The sequence below is a fragment of the Lepidochelys kempii genome, chromosome 2, assembly GCF_965140265.1.
Source record: "Lepidochelys kempii isolate rLepKem1 chromosome 2, rLepKem1.hap2, whole genome shotgun sequence".
Classification (NCBI taxonomy): Eukaryota; Metazoa; Chordata; order Testudines; family Cheloniidae; genus Lepidochelys; species Lepidochelys kempii.
This window is the reverse complement of record NC_133257.1, coordinates 225,553,972-225,573,761: the sequence shown is the minus strand read 5'-3', so window position 1 is coordinate 225,573,761 and position 19,790 is coordinate 225,553,972. Positions and strand designations below refer to the sequence as shown.

General features: G+C 41.1%; 2 protein-coding genes across 3 annotated transcripts in view; one reads left to right on the top strand and one right to left on the bottom strand.

The window, feature by feature from the left end:
- Positions 1–15,409, top strand: part of FZD1 (frizzled class receptor 1) — a 50,831-nt gene extending 35,422 nt beyond the window's left edge. The window contains exon 2 of one of the 2 annotated variants that reach the window (XR_012157560.1): positions 15,269–15,340. Coding sequence is in view for 1 of the 2 variants with exons in the window: in XM_073334002.1 (XP_073190103.1) it covers positions 15,269–15,316 (48 nt within the window). In the remaining variant the exon portion in view is untranslated. Of the gene's footprint in view, positions 1–15,268 lie in introns of both variants that reach the window. The other variant, XM_073334002.1, reaches the window with a different exon arrangement.
- On the bottom strand, positions 9,355–19,471 carry LOC140907638 (uncharacterized). The gene is made up of 4 exons (XM_073334010.1): positions 18,450–19,471; positions 17,515–17,549; positions 10,640–10,692; positions 9,355–9,580 (listed from the first exon to the last, which is right to left on the bottom strand). Exons 1-4 carry the CDS (start codon positions 18,947–18,949, stop codon positions 9,500–9,502), a joined length of 669 nt encoding a protein of 222 aa, XP_073190111.1. The 5' UTR covers positions 18,950–19,471; the 3' UTR covers positions 9,355–9,499.
- Between the last annotated feature and the right edge of the window lie 319 nt (positions 19,472–19,790).

The window sequence follows — 19,790 nt, the reverse complement described above, 5'->3', positions numbered from 1 at the left end:
TCCTCAATTTCTTCTGCACTGGGATGATCACTACTGCCTAAAGCCCAGTCTATGTTGTTCTGTTTCAGATATTTTCCCACCAAATTTGCCCCTTGCTGCAAACTAGATTGCAGTTGAGCTTTTTGCTTCCTATACTGAGCTCCTGAAGGCTTTTTTGGACTTTTATTTTCTATTGGGGAAAACAGTATTAGGGAGAGCAAAAGTCTATGTTCCTCAATCTTAGAAAGTGATCAAACAGCATGTGTTAAGCATGGCAACAGAAGTAACAGTATTTCTTTTATATTTTTACATTGATATGGGTTTAATAGATATCGCTAGCATCTCATTAAATATATCCTTTATTAATTGCTACTTACACTCTTCAAGTCTTAAAATACAAGGACACTTTCATGATTACACAATAAAGTAAGGTTCACAATATCACAGTTGGGATCTCACTTCACTTCACTTCACTTCCTTCACTTCATTCTTATATCTCACTGACTGAATGGCGATACCCCACCCCTTATATACCCACAAGGGCATGACTGACAACATTTTAGGAGGTTCAAGGAAAATGTAGTTCTCAAAGTCTGGAAGGTTCCATGAGATTCTACAAAGGTCCAGAACATTCTAGGAGGTTAGTGAAAAATGAATCCACATACGGAATACCTGAAACATTTTATTTCAAACATTCTATTTTCCTTTTAGTTGCTAACAACAAAAACAGCACCCTGAGCCCGGTGCCTCCCAAGCCCAGCACCCTAGACAGTCGCCTGGGACACCTGCCCCTAAATCCGACCCTGTAAATACACACATTCCCCATGTACATATTTCAGCCTAACTATTAATATCCCATGAAAGGATTGGCCAAAACTCTGTCCTGTTACACTGAACACCCATGCAACCTTACAAGTTTAACTGAGGGTAGAATTTGGCCCTGTCTATTTGTTCTTTATTGTCATCATGTATTACATCAATGTGGAATTACTGGATGATGCCATTCAATTGGACCATGGTTAAATATAGGCCCATTTAAAAAAATGTATTCAGTTCTTTAAAAAGAGATTAGTGAGTTTTATCTTCTGAATAAATTCATATACAACGGGTATAATTCCAAGATATCCCTTCCTGGGCTTAATTCATTGGTGGGGTAAGAGGGCATCCAAAGGATGGGAAGGCCATTTACACCTTGAGTCCATCTTCTGTTATCTATGCAATTATGCAAAATGCATATAAATTGAGAGACATGGCTTCTGAGGAGGGTAATTAGATATAAAGCCAATAGGGGTCTGTGCCCAGCTGAAAGTGGGCATGGTTTATACAGAAGAGGTGTACATCTATCTTGTGGATGAAACATGTAACAATCCTTTAAGATAAAGCAGCGTCAAACAAGTCAAAAATAGGTGCACCAGTGTAACAAGTGATGTACTATTATGTATCAGTGATTTCTGGGGGGTTTATTTGTTAATTATATTTGCCAGAATGTGTTATATAAAATGTAAACATGTATCTCTCAGGCTAGATAACTTGTTTCAGGTTAAGGAAAATAGCAAAAGAGGGAAAGAAAAATAAGTTTCTGACCTGATAAAGAGAAACTTAACAACCAGACTCACTTTAACATTCTGCATCTAAACTGAAACACAAAGCCACAGCTACCCCAGCAGCAGGAAAAGCAACTCTTCACCATTGAAAGGTTCAATAACAGAAAACAGAATGATGGCAACTCTTTACAGTTCCATACATAGCTACTTACCCCCTACCATGCAGCTGGGCTTCTTTTTTACATTGCCTTTCCTAGATGGCCTCCTTTGGGCTCTGCTTTCTCCTTGTGCTTCACTAAGACCTTGTTTGCTGTCTGTTCAACAACTGCCAATCCTTTGTCCTTCATCAAGACCTCACTTGCTTTATATCTGTGGGGAGCAGTTGATGCAGTTATCTCCCACAGCATATACAACTCTAGTAGCCTGCAGCATGTGTGGTTGTATTTGAATTCCTGGATAAACTGCATAGGCCCATGAACTGACATGTAAGTAGGATTACAGGCTGCTGGGCCTGTCTCCCTGGATCAGGAAGGACTGAACCACTGAACCCAGAGTCTGAATCAGGCCCTTTCCTCAGGGTACAGTTTCTTAATTAAAAACAAAAAAACCCAAACCTCTCAACAAAGCTATTCCCTTAGCCACAGCCTTGTACTTAAGTATTTTAAAGTACAGACTTGTACGTAAGTACTTTAAATATTCTGTAATCAGAACTTGTGCTCAAGTACCTTTTAAAGAACAAGTAACTTTTTAAAAATCTGCAAGTACTTTTTCAAAATAGTTTTTTGAAACCATCACATCCCTCCCAACTGTCCCAGATTATGGTTTGCTCCCAGAACCCACTGTCCTGGCTTCAGAGTTCCAGGCCCTGAGTTCTGGCTGCCAGGGCTTTTCTGTGTTTTATTGATTGGTCAATAATTTGAAGGAGGGACTTTGAAGATGGTTCATGCATATTTTGACCTTTGATGCAACTGTGAATAACAGAAGTACAAAGTCATTTGTTGCAGCTTCTGCATCACACCCATTTTTTTAAGTTGCACTGGCAGCAGAATCAGGATCAGAGAAAATTTGGACAGGAACTTTTTTTTTTAAAAACAAGATCTGGTTTGTTGTGACAACCTACTGAAGCATATAGATCAACCTACAACATCCAAAGCTGCCACTAATTTCTATGGCTTTGATAACCAGAAGGCATCTGCAGATGATGTAGGTAAGTCATTGGGATGCAACTCCTCCATGATCCATCGCATGAACTGAATCAACTGCAAAGATAGCCAGCAGTTGTTAGGTTATTCCTCATATGTAACAGCACACTGCCAAGCTCTGCTCGCATAGAAATACTATTCAGTAGTGATTCCGACACAAAGGAACCATCTTGAGGATGAAATGTTTGAGATTATGCTGCTGAAGAAAAATGCCCCTTTCATGTTATGATATGTTGTCTGTACATAATTTTGTGTATATGTTTATATATGTGAGAAAGGAAATTTTTTAATTTGTTTACATTTATAAGCAATTGTTTTTTATTGTTATTCAGTGCTTATTTGTGTATATGAATAAAATTTCATAGTTGTTATTTTTCTTTCTCTTCCACTGCATGCTTGTATTATTTAGATAGTTGTCCATGTATTGCCCTGACAATTGCAGGGTTTATGGAAGTTGAAAATACTTGTATTTGTGCTCTTACTTATAAATACATAAGCACTATTTCCACAGGATACTTGTATGTGTACTTATAAGTACTTCTGTAATGGTGTACTTGGCACTTTTGAAGTCCTTTTTATCAGTACTTACAGCAATGCTGCTCGGCCAACAGGAGCTGCAGGAGGCCAGAGACCTTTCATGCTGCATCTGTCTAGGTATGTGTATACTGCAATTAGACACCTATGGCTGGCCCCTGCCAGCTGACACAGGCTCTCAAGGCTGTTTAATTGTAGCCTAGATGTTAGGCTCAGACTGGAGCCCAGGTTCTATGACCCAGTGAGGGGGAGGGGCTGAGAGCTCAGGCTGCAGCCCAATCCTTAACATCTACACTGCAATCAAACAGCCCCGTGAGCCTGAGTCAGCTGGCATGGGCCAGCATGGGTGTCTGACTGCAGTGTAGACATACAGTGTCTGCTCCAGCATCACACACAAAAGCCAGCCTTGCTCCTGTAGCTCTCCTCCAAGTGAGCTCTCTCAGCCACTTGCCAGCTGGTCCTAGGCCACCTGGTTGCCAAAAGGGCAGATCACCCTGTTAGAGAGATGGACACACAGTGCCTTTTCCTCTCCTCTAGGCAGTAGATAATGCCTATGTTATTTTGTGGGCATGCCCCTTGCTACCACAGAGAGCAACAAGTCTCTGCTTGCATTCAGACCTGTCAATCACACAATGTACAGAACGGAGGTGATCTATAGCCCCCAACTAAGGTTGAGGCCCCATTCTGCTAGGCTGTCCCCAAACACTGTACAAAAAAAATGTGGTTTCTGCCCTTGCGAGCTTACAGAATAAGTACACCACATGAGACAACAGATGAATACAACAAATAGACAGGAAGCGCAAAGTAAATGCAAGGTAATTACTTGTGAAACGAAGATGTGACTGCTTGTCTTCTCACACTCCTTGCTGCCTGGGCCTTTCTGACTGCATCATTCCCGTTTTGATCTTTACTCTTTTTGGGTGTAACTTGACCCTTCTCAGTCAGGTTTACACCCATTTTATACTTTAGCTGCAGAAAGGAGCTTAGCAATGCATAATTCTCTGGAAACAATACATTTTTCTAGTTTTCAGTATAATACTGATTATCTGACTTACACTCAACAGAACACTTCGTTAACCAAAGGACAGCCATCTCCCTGGACGGTGATGTTAGGGTGACCAGACAGCAAATGTGAAAAATCAGGAGAGGGGGTGGGGTGGGGGGCTGGGGGGATAATAGGAACCTATATAAGAAAAAGACCCTAAAATCGGGACTGTCCCTATAAAATTGGGACATCTGGTCATCCTAGGTGATGTGTTCCATTCAGAATATACCTTATTTCTCCTAAGGATTTAGATGTCTCCATTATACTGCAGTATGAGTTTTGTAGAGTTGGACAATACTGCTAGCACCCTGATAGTCCTGCAGAGGTACTTAGAGATAAGCTGCCAAAGAACATTTTACTATATTAATGTAATGGCATGTGCATTTGCTTGACTCGATCTCACATAATCCATCAAAATCTTCATCAGTAGAAAAGGTTGATCAGACTCCCTAATGAAATTCCATTCCTTCTGTTGTTTCCATGATAAATCAACCACCACATTGCAACGAGTTCACAGCCCTTTGTTTTACAAGGCACTTGGTGAATGTGTTGCACTTGTGATTTAATAGCAGTTGTTAGACAGAAGCATCATTCAGTCAGGAGCTGGGCTTAGCTCTAAACTTCAGCTTGTTACTCTATGCGGTATTGGTACAGGAGGCAGAGAGGACTGGAAGAAAAGGAAACGGTCTGGGGAATAATTAAAGGGGATGTGAGGAGCACCATACCTTAGACATATTTTTAATTTCCTGGGGTTGTAGCATGTAGAGCTGCAGTGATTCCAGGCAGTACTGGCGCTCATAGGGCAGCCCAGGGAGGTTGCCATACGTTAGTCAGGTCCAGAAAGGTGTCTAAATTATGCTCGGGAATTGCCAGTCCCTGGAGCAGCACAAGATTAGGAGGGCAGGACGTGGTATAAAGTTACCTTAACTCCCCATCTCTGCCCAGACTGTGAGCTCTAAGGGCCAGGCTTCATGGGCATGCTCAGGAAAGTGAAGTTGAAAGTATGAATTTAACACCCGTGAGTTAAAGTGCTTTATACCCCTGCATGGACACTGTCATTCAGCAGTAAAGTGACAGTTTGTTTTAGCTTAATGCCCTTTGGAAGAGCTGCAGTACAGAATCCAACCCTAGATCCCCTGAGTCTAATTCAGATGTCCTAGCTACCTCACCCAGACATTTAAACTGGGTTTGGGCTCTAGAAGTGGTGTTTGGATTTGGACTAGGATTAATCAAATCTGAATCAGCGCTAGTGTTCAGATACAGATTTGATGGTGCTGAAATCCTGCAAGTTGCTGAAAGAGTGGAAATCTCACAAGAGCATCAGATGACATCAGTATCATCAGATCAGCTGTTCTCATGAAATTGCCACCAACTAGGGTCAAAATTTCACAAAATGGTCTCATGAGAACTTCACCACATTGTAACCAAAAGAAGAAAAATAGGCTTCTTCCTGAGACAAAAACCAAAGGGACAGGTTTAGATATGGTGTTTCAATTCCAAACAGTCCCCAGAATTCAAAGGGGTTCAGAGTTTTGGCCCAACTAACTGATGCAGATCGTTTCTAAAGTGTAATGGGGTGACAATATTAATCTCCGTTTATCTGAATATTCTATTCAGTTTCTTCTAGTTCTACTCTTATTACAGTAATATTGGAGTGCCTGCTCGAAGTGCATTAAGGAAAGGAGGTTATTTCACAGGCAGCATTCTGATGTGGACACCTTTGCTAGTTGAGGCTGAATTGTACTGCACTTATGTGTGCAGTTTATAACTTCTGGAGTGTGTTTTTTGTAGCTAACTAAATTTGGACAAGTATTTGGGAAGAAACGAGGTCATTAGGTCTGTTTAATTCATGGCTCCCATCACACACAGCTCAGCATACCCTCACCTGCCTGTCTGTGAAACAAACCTGCATATGGAATTTCACAATATAATTTATTAGTAGCTATACTTAATTGTTTAGCTTCGGGAGCACACTTCTCATAGAGGACCTTAGGCTAGGGTTTTCCAAATAACGTCAATGTAAATTATAATTCTTACGTTTGAAGTGCCTGCTGCAGTACGTCAGTCATCAGCTAAGCTGTTTACTTTGTGCCACAGTGCTGGTTGGAGCCACTGAAGTCAGTTACTCAATCCATCAGTGGTGTCAGAGCTGAATCTTTTCACTGCCATCTCCTGAAGCAAAGTGCAAAGAAGTCCAATTACAATTATATTGGCAGTCTGGTGAACAATTTCCCACTCCTGGTCACTTCAGTTAAATCATTTTGGGGTTACACGCTCAAAGTGGAGCTCAAGAGTGTGGGACAAGGAGGCTGCTTGTGTACCTGACATGATGCCCATATTTTAAGTTGTACTACTAAATGGCTTGCTTGTAGGTAGGAAGAACAGGCAAGACCATACACATATTCAAGAATACGGTGTGAATGGGAGGGAGGAATGGAGAATCAAAACAGTAGCTGAAACAGAAAGTTTTCTAAAGTTGCCACCAAAACAGGGTGAGTCAGAGTCTTTTGTGGGATTTTTGTCTATTTCATTAATATTGTTTCCTGTTCTGTTGACATAAAAGCACACCCCACTTTAGCAGAGGGGTCAGGGTCAATGGCGCCACACAAATGCAGAATAAGCCTTCTAAAAAGTCATGTGGTTTCTGTGAAATCGTTGAATATAGTGTCACAGAACCGCTCTTTGTCAGTCCTGCATAAAGCCCGGCGCTGTCAGCAGCTGACATTGCTGCCTTGCTGCTACCATTACCCTACAAGGAAGGGTATGAACAGCCAAGAAAACATATGAAATTTGATAATCAAAGGAGCAGCTCAGTTGATTCCTGGTGTGACTCTTACTTTAGGGATTAATTTGAACTACTCTGCTTGTTGAGAGCCATAAAGGAGATTGTGCCTAAGGAGGTCGTGGAAGCTCCGTCACTGACGGTTTTCAAAAGGAGGCTGGATGGCCATCTGTCTTGGATGGTTTAAACACAAGAAATCCTGACAGGGTCTTAGACTAGATGAGCCTTTGGGTACCTTGTCACCCTATGGCGCTATGCTTGTACTGTACTGATTTTTGCATAGATGCATTTCTGAGGTTGCCCTCTAGTGGCTATCCCACAGATGGGCTCTATTACTACTATTACCAGCTAAAAGTTCTTCCTCAGGCTAAAGTGTCAGGGGCTAGAAGAAGAAGGGTTCCAGTCCCGGACCCCTCTGTATAAACATTATTTATTTAATAATTGTATCTGTGGTCCAAGGATATGAATTGCTTTAGTTACATGAGGTAACTTCCATGAACAAAAATGCACCAAGTAGCTGCATTACAATTGTAAAGCTAACACGGACCATTTTAGTAGTACTTCAGTGGTAACCTTCATGGTATGGTGGAGGTTCACTGAAACCCCAACACCTCACATTGACAAGTCTTCCTTAGTGCTAAAGAACATACTCTAAATTCGCAAAAAGAAAAGGAGTACTTGTGGCACCTTAGAGACTAACCAATTTATTTGAGCATGAGCTTTCGTGAGCTACAGCTCACTTCATCAGATGCATACTGTGGAAACTGCAGAAGACATTATATACACAGACACCATGAAACAATACCTCCTCCCACCCCACTCTCCTGCTGGTAATAGCTTATCATCAAGTTGGGCCATTTCCAGCACAAATCCAGGTTTTCTCACTCTCCGCCCCCCCCCCCCCCCACACACACACAAACTCACTCTCCTGCTGGTAATAGCCCATCCAAAGTGACCACTCTCTTTAAAATGTGTATGATAATCAAGGTGGGCCATTTCCAGCACAAATCCAGGTTTTCTCACCCTAATAACATCAGCCACACTATCAGAGGCTCGTTCACCTGCACATCCACCAATGTGATATATGCCATCATGTGCCAGCAATGCCCCTCTGCCATGTACATTGGTCAAACTGGACAGTCTCTACGTAAAAGAATAAATGGACACAAATCAGATGTCAAGAATTATAACATTCATAAACCAGTCGGAGAACACTTCAATCTCTCTGGTCACGCAATCACAGACATGAAGGTCGCTATCTTACAACAAAAAAACTTCAAATCCAGACTCCAGCGAGAAACTGCTGAATTGGAATTCATTTGCAAATTGAATTTAGGCTTAAATAGAGACTGGGAATGGCTAAGTCATTATGCAAGGTAGCCTATTTCCCCTTGTTTTTTTCTACCCCCCCCCCCCCCGACTTTCTGGTTAAACTTGGATTTATGCTGGAAATGGCCCACCTTGATTATCATGCACATTGTAAGGAGACTGGTCAGTTTGGATGAGCTATTGCCAGCAGGAGAGTGAGTTTGTGTGTGTATGGGGGTGGGGGGGGTGAGAAAACCTGGATTTGTGCTGGAAATGGCCCATCTTGATTATCATGCACATTGTAGGGAGAGTGGTCGCTTTGGATAAGCTATTACCAGCAGGAGAGTGAGTTTTTGTGTGTGTGTTTTTTTGAAAAAAGGGGGTGGGGGGTGAGAAAACCTGTATTTGTGCTGGAAATGGCCCACCTTGATTTTCATACACATTGTGAGGAGAGTGGTCACTTTGGATAAGCTATTACCAGCAGGAGAGTGAGTTTGTGTGTGTGGTTTTTGGAGGGGGGTGGGGCGGTGAGAAAACCTGGATTTGTGCTGGAAATGGCCCACCTTGATTATCATACACATTTTAAAGAGAGTGGTCACTTTGGATGGGCTATTACCAGCAGGAGAGTGAGTTTGTGTGGGGGGGAGCGGAGGGTGAGAAAACCTGGATTTGTGCTGGAAATGGCCCAACCTGATGATCACTTTAGATAAGCTATTACCAGCAGGAGAGTGGGGTGGGAGGAGGTATTGTTTCATGGTGTCTGTGTATATAATGTCTTCTGCAGTTTCCACAGTATGCATCTGATGAAGTGAGCTGTAGCTCACGAAAGCTCATGCTCAAATAAATTGGTTAGTCTCTAAGGTGCCACAAGTACTCCTTTTCTTTTTGCGAATACAGACTAACACAGCTGTTACTCTGAAACCTACTCTACATTCATCTTCCATCTTTCCTGCATCAGAGGATTCCTCCCTCTGCTAGATACAGGATTTCTAGAGCCATTTTTACCTTGCCAGCCCTTTAACCCAGTATTATGGGGACAGAGCAGGGATGAGGATCTGGTTCTGGTGCTGTCACTAGCTTTATTCTTGCCTCTGTCACTGACCTGTTATGTAACCTTGGTCAAGTCACTTCCCCTCTCTGTCTCTGTTTCCTCTCCCACCCTTTGTCTGTCTTGTCCAGTTGAGCCCTAAAGAGAGAAAAGGAAAGTGTCTCACACCAGTGACAAGCACCATGGGGCCCCAGTCTTGACTGAGGCCTCCAGGAGTTACTGTAATGAAAATAATTTCTCTCTTTCTCCCTTTAACAACAAGGCCGATTATGTCACTGTATGGAACACAAACAGTCCCTCCTAGAGATAAAGCAGCTGTGCAGACTGTTACGCAGAAAGGGAGGAAAAGTAATCCACCCACACAAAAATGTTTACCAGTGTTGAGTGACAAGCTGAAAGAGAATGAAAACAGAAAACTTTCAGTGGTTTGGTTTATTTTGCTGTTCAAAACTGTGAACTTTCACCTCAATGTGCCAGATTCCCCGCAGTCTGCATTCCAGACCAAGTTCCATGCCTAATTACCTGTGAACTTATTTGCAGGATTGTTACTTTCCTGTTTCTGGGAGGCTATTCTGTTAAAAGTATATTTTTAATGGCTGGAATGTAATATTTCCTAATTATGTCACTTGCTAGTTCTTCAGTATTCCTGCCTGCATGACTGGTTTTATTTTTCTCCCACTGCAAAAAAACCCTTTGCTTTCAGTTGAAGTGTTGCCAAAGGAAGGATGACGATGACTCTGGTCTTTTTTTTTGCACTTTGAGCAGCGCTACTCATTACAACAATAGCTGGTCAAAGTTTGTCCTTTTTCAAGAATGAAATTGTTTGTGAAAAAACGTCTTAACTAATCATTTTGTTTTTCCAAAAAATGTCAATGTAAAAATAATTTATTAAGCCCTTTTGGATTGTTTGGCAAAAATGTATTTCTGATTATGATTTTTTTTGTTTCAGTTTTTTGGAGGGCAGGTTGTATTTCTGGTTTTGCTTTGTCAGCTCAGTCACATGGTGGAATATTTTTCAGTTCAAAATTCTAAAATATCTTAAATAGTAAATATAAAAAATATTGTCTTAAAATTTGATGGAGAATTTAGAAAATGAAAAATCAAATTATTTTGTAAAATAATGGAACAGAAATTGTATTAGCCGAAATTTCTGTGATGCATTTTTCTATTTCTCAAACAGCTCTGATTGTGATGTACCCTAAGATTGCCTCTTGAATTCTCTTTCTTCCATTTTCTTTGATGAAGTTTGCCTAAAGGAAATGAAATAAACAGAATTAGCTGTATGCCTCTTATAGTATTCTTATTTATGTTCTATGGTGGAAATGGAAATGTAACGAATTCTTGCCAGTCTTACTAATTACTTAGATACCACCTAACAATCACCTTTGAGGATCTGAGCCTATCTCCTGCTGATTTCAATGTGAGTTAGATGTCTAAATATTTGAGGAGCTGGGCCTTAGTACCCCAAAAAGCTTACAATCTATCCTTTTGTTCTGTGTTTGTACAGTGCCTAGAATAATGGAGTGCGGGTCCAGGACTGAGGCTCCTATGTGCTACCACAATACAAATATGGTGACCAGATGTCCCGATTTTGGGGTTTTTTTCTTATATAGGTATCTATTACCCCTTACTCCCGTCCAGATTTTTCACACTTGCTATCTGGTCACCCTAAATACAAATAATACTAAATAATAGAGTTGTCAAATTGTTGCCATGATCCTAGGATCTGTAACTTTGTCTCCTTTCCTTTTCTTAAATTGTCAGAGGACTTGCTTCCTCTGTCTTCTACCCATGAAAGCATTGGTTGAGGAAGTACTGTTCTCTGCCCTTGTTTATTATGGGATGGAGGCTAATTAAATGACTAGAAACCTCAGGAGTAAGAGACAGGGGGTGAAAGTGGGTCTTTGTCTGCTCTGACTTCCTATTTTGCTACCTTGGTAACTGTGTGTGTCATAAGTCTTCCCTGTCTCCAAAGAAGCCGTCTTCTTCTGTTGTTCAAGGACCACAATACAGCCTGGAGCAGTTTTCTTTATGTCCCTGTCTGAGTCCCTAAAGAGAAATTCCTTGTGGGGAGGGAGACTGGCTTGTGAACTCCCTGAAGATGGATCTACTATGGCACTTTGAGTTGGTTTTCCTGAAGTTGGTGTCCCCCAGTGAGCGCTACATATACTTGAAACTCCAAAGCACACTAAACCCTTTCTCTAAACTCCCTGCATTTCCTTATTCACATACTTCACCACTGACCTGATCTGAAGAGTCCCTTCTTGGAAAGAAGGATAATTCAACCCATTCAGTTTGCTGAAACTACCAACAAGGTGAATGGCAATGACAATGATTTGGGAGCAGCTTCATCTGTCTGCATAAACTGTGCAGACTCCTTTTCACTGACCCTACCACCTTCCTACTTACAGTTGTAAAATCAGCCTTGTTGTGCTACTAATCCAGAAAGGCAGCTGGAATTTTCAGCTGTATCCTGTCAAGTGTCATGTTATGATCACATTGGATTATATGATAATTGCAGGGTAAATCTTTTAATAAGATATTTAAAACATACTGACAAAAACAAATGCATAGCAATTTTTGAGTATCAGACAAGAAGACAGTACTGAGTTTTTCAGCCTGCTTTGCTGGAGAAACAATAAATACCAGTGGGTCAGCAGATCTACGCTGTCAGTGTTGCACAGTTATTTAATCACACAGATTTAGATCTTAGTGGAAAAGAACTAGGCCTGTTAAATCCACTTGACTCTTTTTCTTAACATGGAAGTTGAGCATGGAAAAGACCTGCCATTTCAGGATTATTCCTTGGGGTACATTTTCCAGTGTACATCATTCACCTTCACCTATTTTCTGGGAAGACCTATCTATTTCGCCTTCACTGAATACTCATTTTCAGCTTTAAAACTTATTGGCAGACATTTCTCAAAAGTATACGTTTGGTAATAAAGATACAAGTTAAAAAGTGAGGAAAAAATTTTCAATTACTTACTTTTTCCACTGGAAATAATTGGAGAAAAGTGTTTGGGGTTTTTTGTTTGTTTGTTTGTCTGTCTGTTTGTTTTTAATGAACAGACAGAGAAGACATTTTCTTGCACTTCTAAAGATTTTTTTCCTTGGGAAAGTATGAAAAATGTTTTAAAATGAGAGAAAATGACACACTGTCTCTCATTTTTTAAACTTATTTTTACTTTTCCACTGGGGAAAAAAGTCAAAAGGTGAGAATGTTCCCCACCACACACACACTTTCTCTTGTTGTTTACTATTGAGATGGGAAAATGTGGGACTAGAAGGGAAGAAGAGAGAGAGAGAGAGAGAGAAACAAAAATTTGAAATCTTTTTTTTCCCAAACAAAATATCCTTTTCCCAATGTAAAAAAATTTGAATTTTTCTGTTAAAAAAGAACAACATAAAATCTTTCCAACCACATCAAATCTTTAAAAAAAATACATAACCCTTATAGCACTTTTTATCAGTCATTTCAAAGCACTTAAAGAGTCCAGTATACTTATCCTTAAAAAAAACCTTAAAATGATGACCACCTGTACTTTATAATCTATTACATAAATCTCTGTTCATCAATAGATAATAGCCCTTAGTCTATGGGCCTGATTTGCAGATTGGTTTAAATTGGGAGTAACTCCACTGAAGTTAGTGAAGTTACATGGGAACAAAAGCACTGTGACAGAGAGGTCTTAACAATGCAATTTTCAAAGCATGTTATTGTCATGTTCACAGCATACACCCAGAGATGTTACATAAAAACAAACTACTCTTGCTGGTAGGTTGCAACAGATCACTACTTTTATTCTTAAACTCCAGAACAGATAAACAGATAGCAGGCTGCTCCCTTGTTGGGGTGAGTTGTGCCTCTTTGATTAAGAGTATGTCTACACTACAAAATTAGGTCGAATTTATAGAAGTCGTTTTTTTAGAAATAGTTTTTATATAGTCGATTGTGTGTGTCCCCACACAAAATGCTCTAAGTGCATTAAGTGCATTAACTCAGCGGAGCGCTTCCACAGTACCGAGGCTAGTGTTGACTTCCGGAGTGTTGCACTGAGGGTAGCTAGCCCACAGTTCCCGCAGTCACCGCTGCCCATTGGAATTCTGGGTTGAGATCCCAATGCCTGATAGGGCAAAAAACATTGTTGTGGGTGATTCTGGGTACATGTCATCAGGCCCTCCCTCCGTGAAAACAACTGCACACAATCGTTTCGCGCCTTTTTTCCTGAGTTATCTGTGCAGACGCCATACCACGGCAAGCATGGAGCCCGCTCAGGTAACCATCACCGTATGTCTCCTGGGTGCTGGCAGATGTGGTACTGCATTGCTACACAGCAGCAGCAACCCATTGTCTTGTGGTAGCAGATGGCGCTATAAGCCTGAAAACCATCGTCATTGTGTCTGAGGTGCTCCTGGCCGCTTCCGTAAGGTCGGTCAGGAGCGCCTGGGCAGACATGGGCGAAGGGACTAAATTAGGAGTGACTCGATCAGGTCATTCTCTTTAGTCCTGCAGGCAGTCCTATTGCACCATCTTCTGCCGGGCAGGCAGGAGATGAGGATGGCTAGCAGTCCTACTGCACTGTCTGCTGCCAGCCAAAGATGTAAAAGATAGATGGAGTGGATCAAAACAAGAAATACACCAGACTTGTTTTGTATTCATTTTCTCCCCCCTCCCTCCCTCTCTCCGTGAAATCAACAGCCGACAATCGTTTCGGTGAGGTCCATCAGGGGCACCTTGAAAACTTTCATGGAGATTCAGTCCTGCCTGAAATATCAGAGGGTGGGATAGTTTAGTGGGTTGAGCATTGGCCTGCTAAACCCAGGGTTTTGAGTTCAATCCTTGAGGGGGCCATTCTGTATGACAGTTGTTTTTGTTTCTCCTTGATGTAAAGCCACCCCCATTGTTGATTTTAATTCCCTGTAAGCCAACCCTGTAAGCCATGTCGTCAGTCGCCCCTCCCTCCGTCAGAGCAACGGCAGACAATCGTTCCGGCCATCCCATGTTGATGTTGGTGAAACGTCCCTTGTGATCCACCAGTGCTTGCAGCACTACTGAAAAGTACCCCTTGCGGTTTATGTACTCCCCGGCTTGGTGCTCCGATGCCAAGATAGGGATATGGGTTCTGTCTATGGCCCCACCACAGTGAGCTGAGTGGGCTCCATGCTTGCCATGGTATGGTGTCTGCCAATAGGCCTGAAAACCATCGTCATTGTGTCCGAGGTGCTCCTGGCCGCCTCAGTAAGTTTTCGAAATGCCAAAATATTTGTCAGTGTACCTTTTAAAAGCAAGAATGTTTAATGATTAATTTGCTCTGGCATTCGTGGCTCTCCTGGATGTACTCCCAAAAGGTTTCTGGGGAGGGCAGCCTTATTCCGTCCATCATGGTAGGACACTTTACCACTCCAGGCCAGTAGCACATACTCGGGAATCATTGTAGAACAAAGCATTGCAGTGTATTTTTGCTGGCATTCAAACAACATCCGTTCTTTATCTTTCTGTGTTATCCTCAGGAGAGTGATATCATTCATGGTCACCTGGTTGAAATAGGGTGCTTTTCTTAAGGGGACATACAGAGGTGCCCATTCCTGCTGGGCTGTTTGCCTGTGGCTGAACAGAAATGTTCCCTGCTGTTAGCCACGGGGAGTGGGGAGGGGTGAGGGGCTACCCACGTGGTGGGGGGAGGCAAAATGCGACCTTGGAACGAAAGCACATGTGCTTTGTATGTAATGTTAACAGCAAGGTTTACCATGAAAGAGTGTACTCATTGCTCTGTAAAATGTGTCTTTTTAAATACCATTGTCCCTTTTTCTTTTCTCCACCAGCTGCATGTGTTTCAAGGATCACAGGATCTTCTCCTTCCCAGAGGCTAGTGAAGATTAGAAGGCGAAAAAAACGCACTCACGATGAAATGTTCTCTGAGCTCATGCTGTCCTCCCACACTGACAGAGCACAGACGAATGCGTGGAGGCAGACAATGTCAGAGTGCAGGAAAGCACAAAATGACCGGGAGGAGAGGTGGCGGGCTGAGGAGAGTAAGTGGCGGGCTGAAGAGAGGGCTGAAGCTGAAAGGTGGCGGTACCACGTCTGCCAGCACCCAGGAGACATACAGTGACAGGTAACTCAGGAAAAAAGGCACGAAACGATTGTCTGCCTTTGCTTTCACGGAGGGAGAGAGGGAGGGCCTGATGACATGTACCCAGAACCACCCGCAACAATGTTTTTTGCCCCATCAGGCATTGGGATCTCAACCCAGAATTCCAATGGGCAGCAGAGACTGCAGGAACTGTGGGATAGCCACCCACAGTGCAACACTCTGGAAGTCGACGCTAGCCTCAGTACTGTGGAAGCGCTCCACCGAGTTAATGCACTTAATGCACTTAGAGCATTTTGTGTGGGAACATACACAATCGACTATATAAAAAAGATTTCTAGAAAACCGACTTCTATAAATTCGACCTAATTTCGTAGTGTAGACATACCCTAAGGAATTTTCAAAAGGGTGATTTAAGTGGAGAGAAGGCCCCTTTGAGCACTGGCTTGCATATGGCCAATATTTGTGTGTTGTAGGCCTGATCAAGGGATAGGCAGCCAACAGGATCAGGGTTTCTATGTTTATTACCTAATTTTTAGACTAGCTTGTCCCAGTTTGTAAATGCAAACAGTTTACTGTGATCAGTTTTATCACCTATTTTTTATGATCTACTTTTATGTATAAAGGTGGCAACACTCTCACAGGAGAGCCTCTCTTATAGCTCCAGAGACGCCAAAGATGCTTATGAGACAGTCCTGTATTCACAAGAGGTATAAGATGAATGCCTAATGATGAAATTATTCCTATCCACACGTATACTGTATGCCTGAGGATTTAATGGTTAGAAAAGTGCATCTTATATTCTTTGGATGGGAAAACTGCAACACAGGCTGCTCTATGACCCTTACAATGCACCAGGGACCATCTTATTCACAATGGTTAATGCATCATTCCTATCCACACACAGAGAAAACTATTCTCAATTTGTTTACAATGGTCCTAAAAATGTAATTTATAATCTTTATTTTTATTGCCCATGTGTAAGTTACCCTCAGCAAAGTAAGAATCCTCATGTGCAATATATAGAAATCACAGAAATGTAGGTCTGGAAGGGACCTCGAGAAGTCAAAGCATTTTCAAACCACGTTATTATGTTCACAGCAAACACACAGAAAAGTTAGATAAGAACGTGGCCTCACTGTTTGGTTGTCCTCAATAAAATGTTGTATAATTTTTTTTAAAAGATCAGAAACTTATTTTTAACACACATTAGCCCCATTTAGTCCGTTTCGATAGCTGTAGCCTGCTGGGTCATTAGTAAGGTTACTGCACTCTATCCAAAAACCTTTTCTTGGTCAGATCTTACAAGATGCATAAAACAATACTTAATTTGGATCGTTTCCTCAGTAACTGTTAATGACAGATGAAGGATTCTAGTTTTTACGGCCATTTAGAAAGCTATTTTAGTTCAGCACAGCACTGGGTTTACAATTACAGCATAGGTGCTAGAACTAGGGGTGCTGATGCATCCCCTGGCTTGAAGTAGTAGTAACAACCCAAATGCATGGTTTCTGCCTTCAGCATCCCCACTATAAAAATTGTTCCAGCACCACTGAATTATTGGTTCCAAATGCCTGTGGTCTAGTCATGTACTTCAGTCTGTTTGTTTTGTTCAAATAATCTAGTCATAAACTCCTCCCAGCACAGAACACAGAATACAGATCTATTTCACAGTGCTCAGAACTAAGAGCCAACAGACAAAGGTAGGCAATTGCATTGGATCTGTAACATTGTAACACTAAGAGTGCCAGCTGTCAAATTTAAGTAGATTTTCAATTAATTTTTTTTCTTGTGCATGTGTACTCCCCATCTCACCCCCTCATGTGCACACATGGAGTCTTCATAGCTGAGTTGTCTATTCCTCCCAAACCAGAAGTGAACTCAAAAGGTTTAAAAACAAAAACAAACAAACAAACAAAGCAAAAAAGCCCCAAACAACTTTGGATACCTTTAAAACTATTTTGAACTTTCACACACCTCTACACTTCCAGGTTTTGGCCAGTGCCGGGATACTGTTAAAAAAAGAGAAAAGCATGTTGGCATGGGGTCTTTGGCCTGCCTAGAAGTAAAAGGTACTAGTTATTTTATTAGACACCCAGTTTTTGCATCCTGGTAAGATTTTGATATTTCCAGTAAGGTTTGGATAAGCATTTACATATTGCGATCTGAACCAAACCTCCAACCTCACCAATCCTATATATGGGGCAGAGGGAAGAATAGTGGTAAGGATTAAATAGAAAAAAGTGAAAGAAATAGAACAATTGTTTTACAATTATTTTTACTTCATTATGGTATCCACATAAACTTTATTTCCTTCTTCCTTACTTCCAGTAACTTTAACAGGCATTGAATCAGACCGTTAAATGACTCCAACCTTGCACTGATGGTTATTTAATTCAGGGATTTGGTGCAATCAAATTTTTGAATTCCTCTGCTCCAGCTCTGCTCTGGCACCAATAGTGACTGCTCCAACTCTGCTCCGACTCCGCTCCACGCTCCGACTCAAATTAATTTTTAACTAAATAAAAAAGTGCATACTGTAATTTTGAAAAAAACATTATTTTTATTCAGACTTTTAAAGCAATTTAAATGTCATCAGCAATGATACAAACTAGAATAATTCATAATTCATTCTGTAAAAAATTATTGCAGCCATCAAGTCGTCTTTCATAGCCTGCCGCAAATCATTTAAAATTAACTTTAAAGCCGAAAACAGTCGCTCTACACTAGCTTGAGTTGTTGGCATGCTCAAAGCAATTCTACAGACAGGCTGAATGCAGTGTGGGTAGCTGTGAATGGCCTCAAAAACAGACTTAACTTTTAGCCTACCAATAGACTCCATCGCCTCACCATCTTCCTAAAAGTTTCTCTCGAATAATGCTTTATTACAATTATGAATCGCAGAAACTCACCGGCATCTTTCTTGTTTATCCAATTCCATTTCAAAGGCATCATCTTCTGAAGAATTGGTGCTTGAATTATCTCCATTTCCCTGTGATGACTGAAGACGTCTCAGGGATGGACGCTTGAACAAGTTCAGAATGGAGATGGAAGTTTGAGAACAGCCTGCTATTTCTGAAGGATGTGAATGTTCCGAAACCTCAGATTCGATTATTGATGACTCCTTTTGTTGTGTTTTGTTTTCTTCAAGCTCTTTCGCCAAGTTCAAATGTAGCAATAGATTTTGGTTTTTGAGTCGTCGAGCAATATCAAGGAGCCCTTCGTGACCAGACTCAGCTGTGCTGACAACTAAATGATGAACAGCATCATGCCCCGTCGAAACGCCAAGCTGCCGACCCATTTCACCTGCAATTTTGTGGAATCCTTTGTTCTTTAGCCTGAAGGTAGTGAGCGCTGTTGAACTCAAGCAAATCATTTCCATCAGCCCTTCACGGAAAGTATTGGCATCCATGGTGACTGTAACCTTTGAGGACTTCAAATATGAGTCAAGTTTTGTTTGTTCAATTTTGGTTTTCTTTTCAGATGAAGTGCCGCAAAAAATCTTTTCTCAAGGAGTTTTCAAAGAGCCAGATGAACGTCATTTAACCACATCAGCTTTCTGTTTTGCCTCATCTTCCTAATCCTTTTTTGTAACCAGAGCCACATAGTTTTCAGGATGGTTACGTTTTACATGTCACCAAAGGTTGAAACTTTTCACGGCACTTGTCTTGAAGCTACATGGTTTGAGCTCGCCATTCACTTCCTTTTCCACCTTGCACGTTGCCAATTTCTTCTTTGCTTTTCCCAAAAGCCCAAATTTGGGCTTCAAATTTAAAAGTAGAGACGTCATTGAGATCCTTTTCCATAAATTGGCTATCAATCATGGGGGGCTGATTTGATTTTTTTGTACAAGCCGTGGCCAAATCTTCTTGTGCTGCTACTGCATCCAAATGTTTCTTGTTATGATCTTCAAAAAGCAATGAACATAAGCATTACATTTTTTTATAATGACCTGCTTGTGATATCTTAACCACTTAAGGTACTTCAGATTTATTTTGGATTTTCTGGACAAAAATGATCGCATTTTCTTTTTACACAAAATTATTATTAAAGTATATTTTAACATTTTTTGCAGATTTAGTGAAGTAAGAAGTATTTGTAATATACATAATTAATATAAATTTTTATTTATAAATTGCAAGTTAGTTTTTTTAATGAAATTTTGCGGTAAAAATATTTGAAATATTTTCCAAGTTTTTTATTAATACCTCAAAAACGCTTTAATATAGATATATCAGTGAAATTTGGTATGT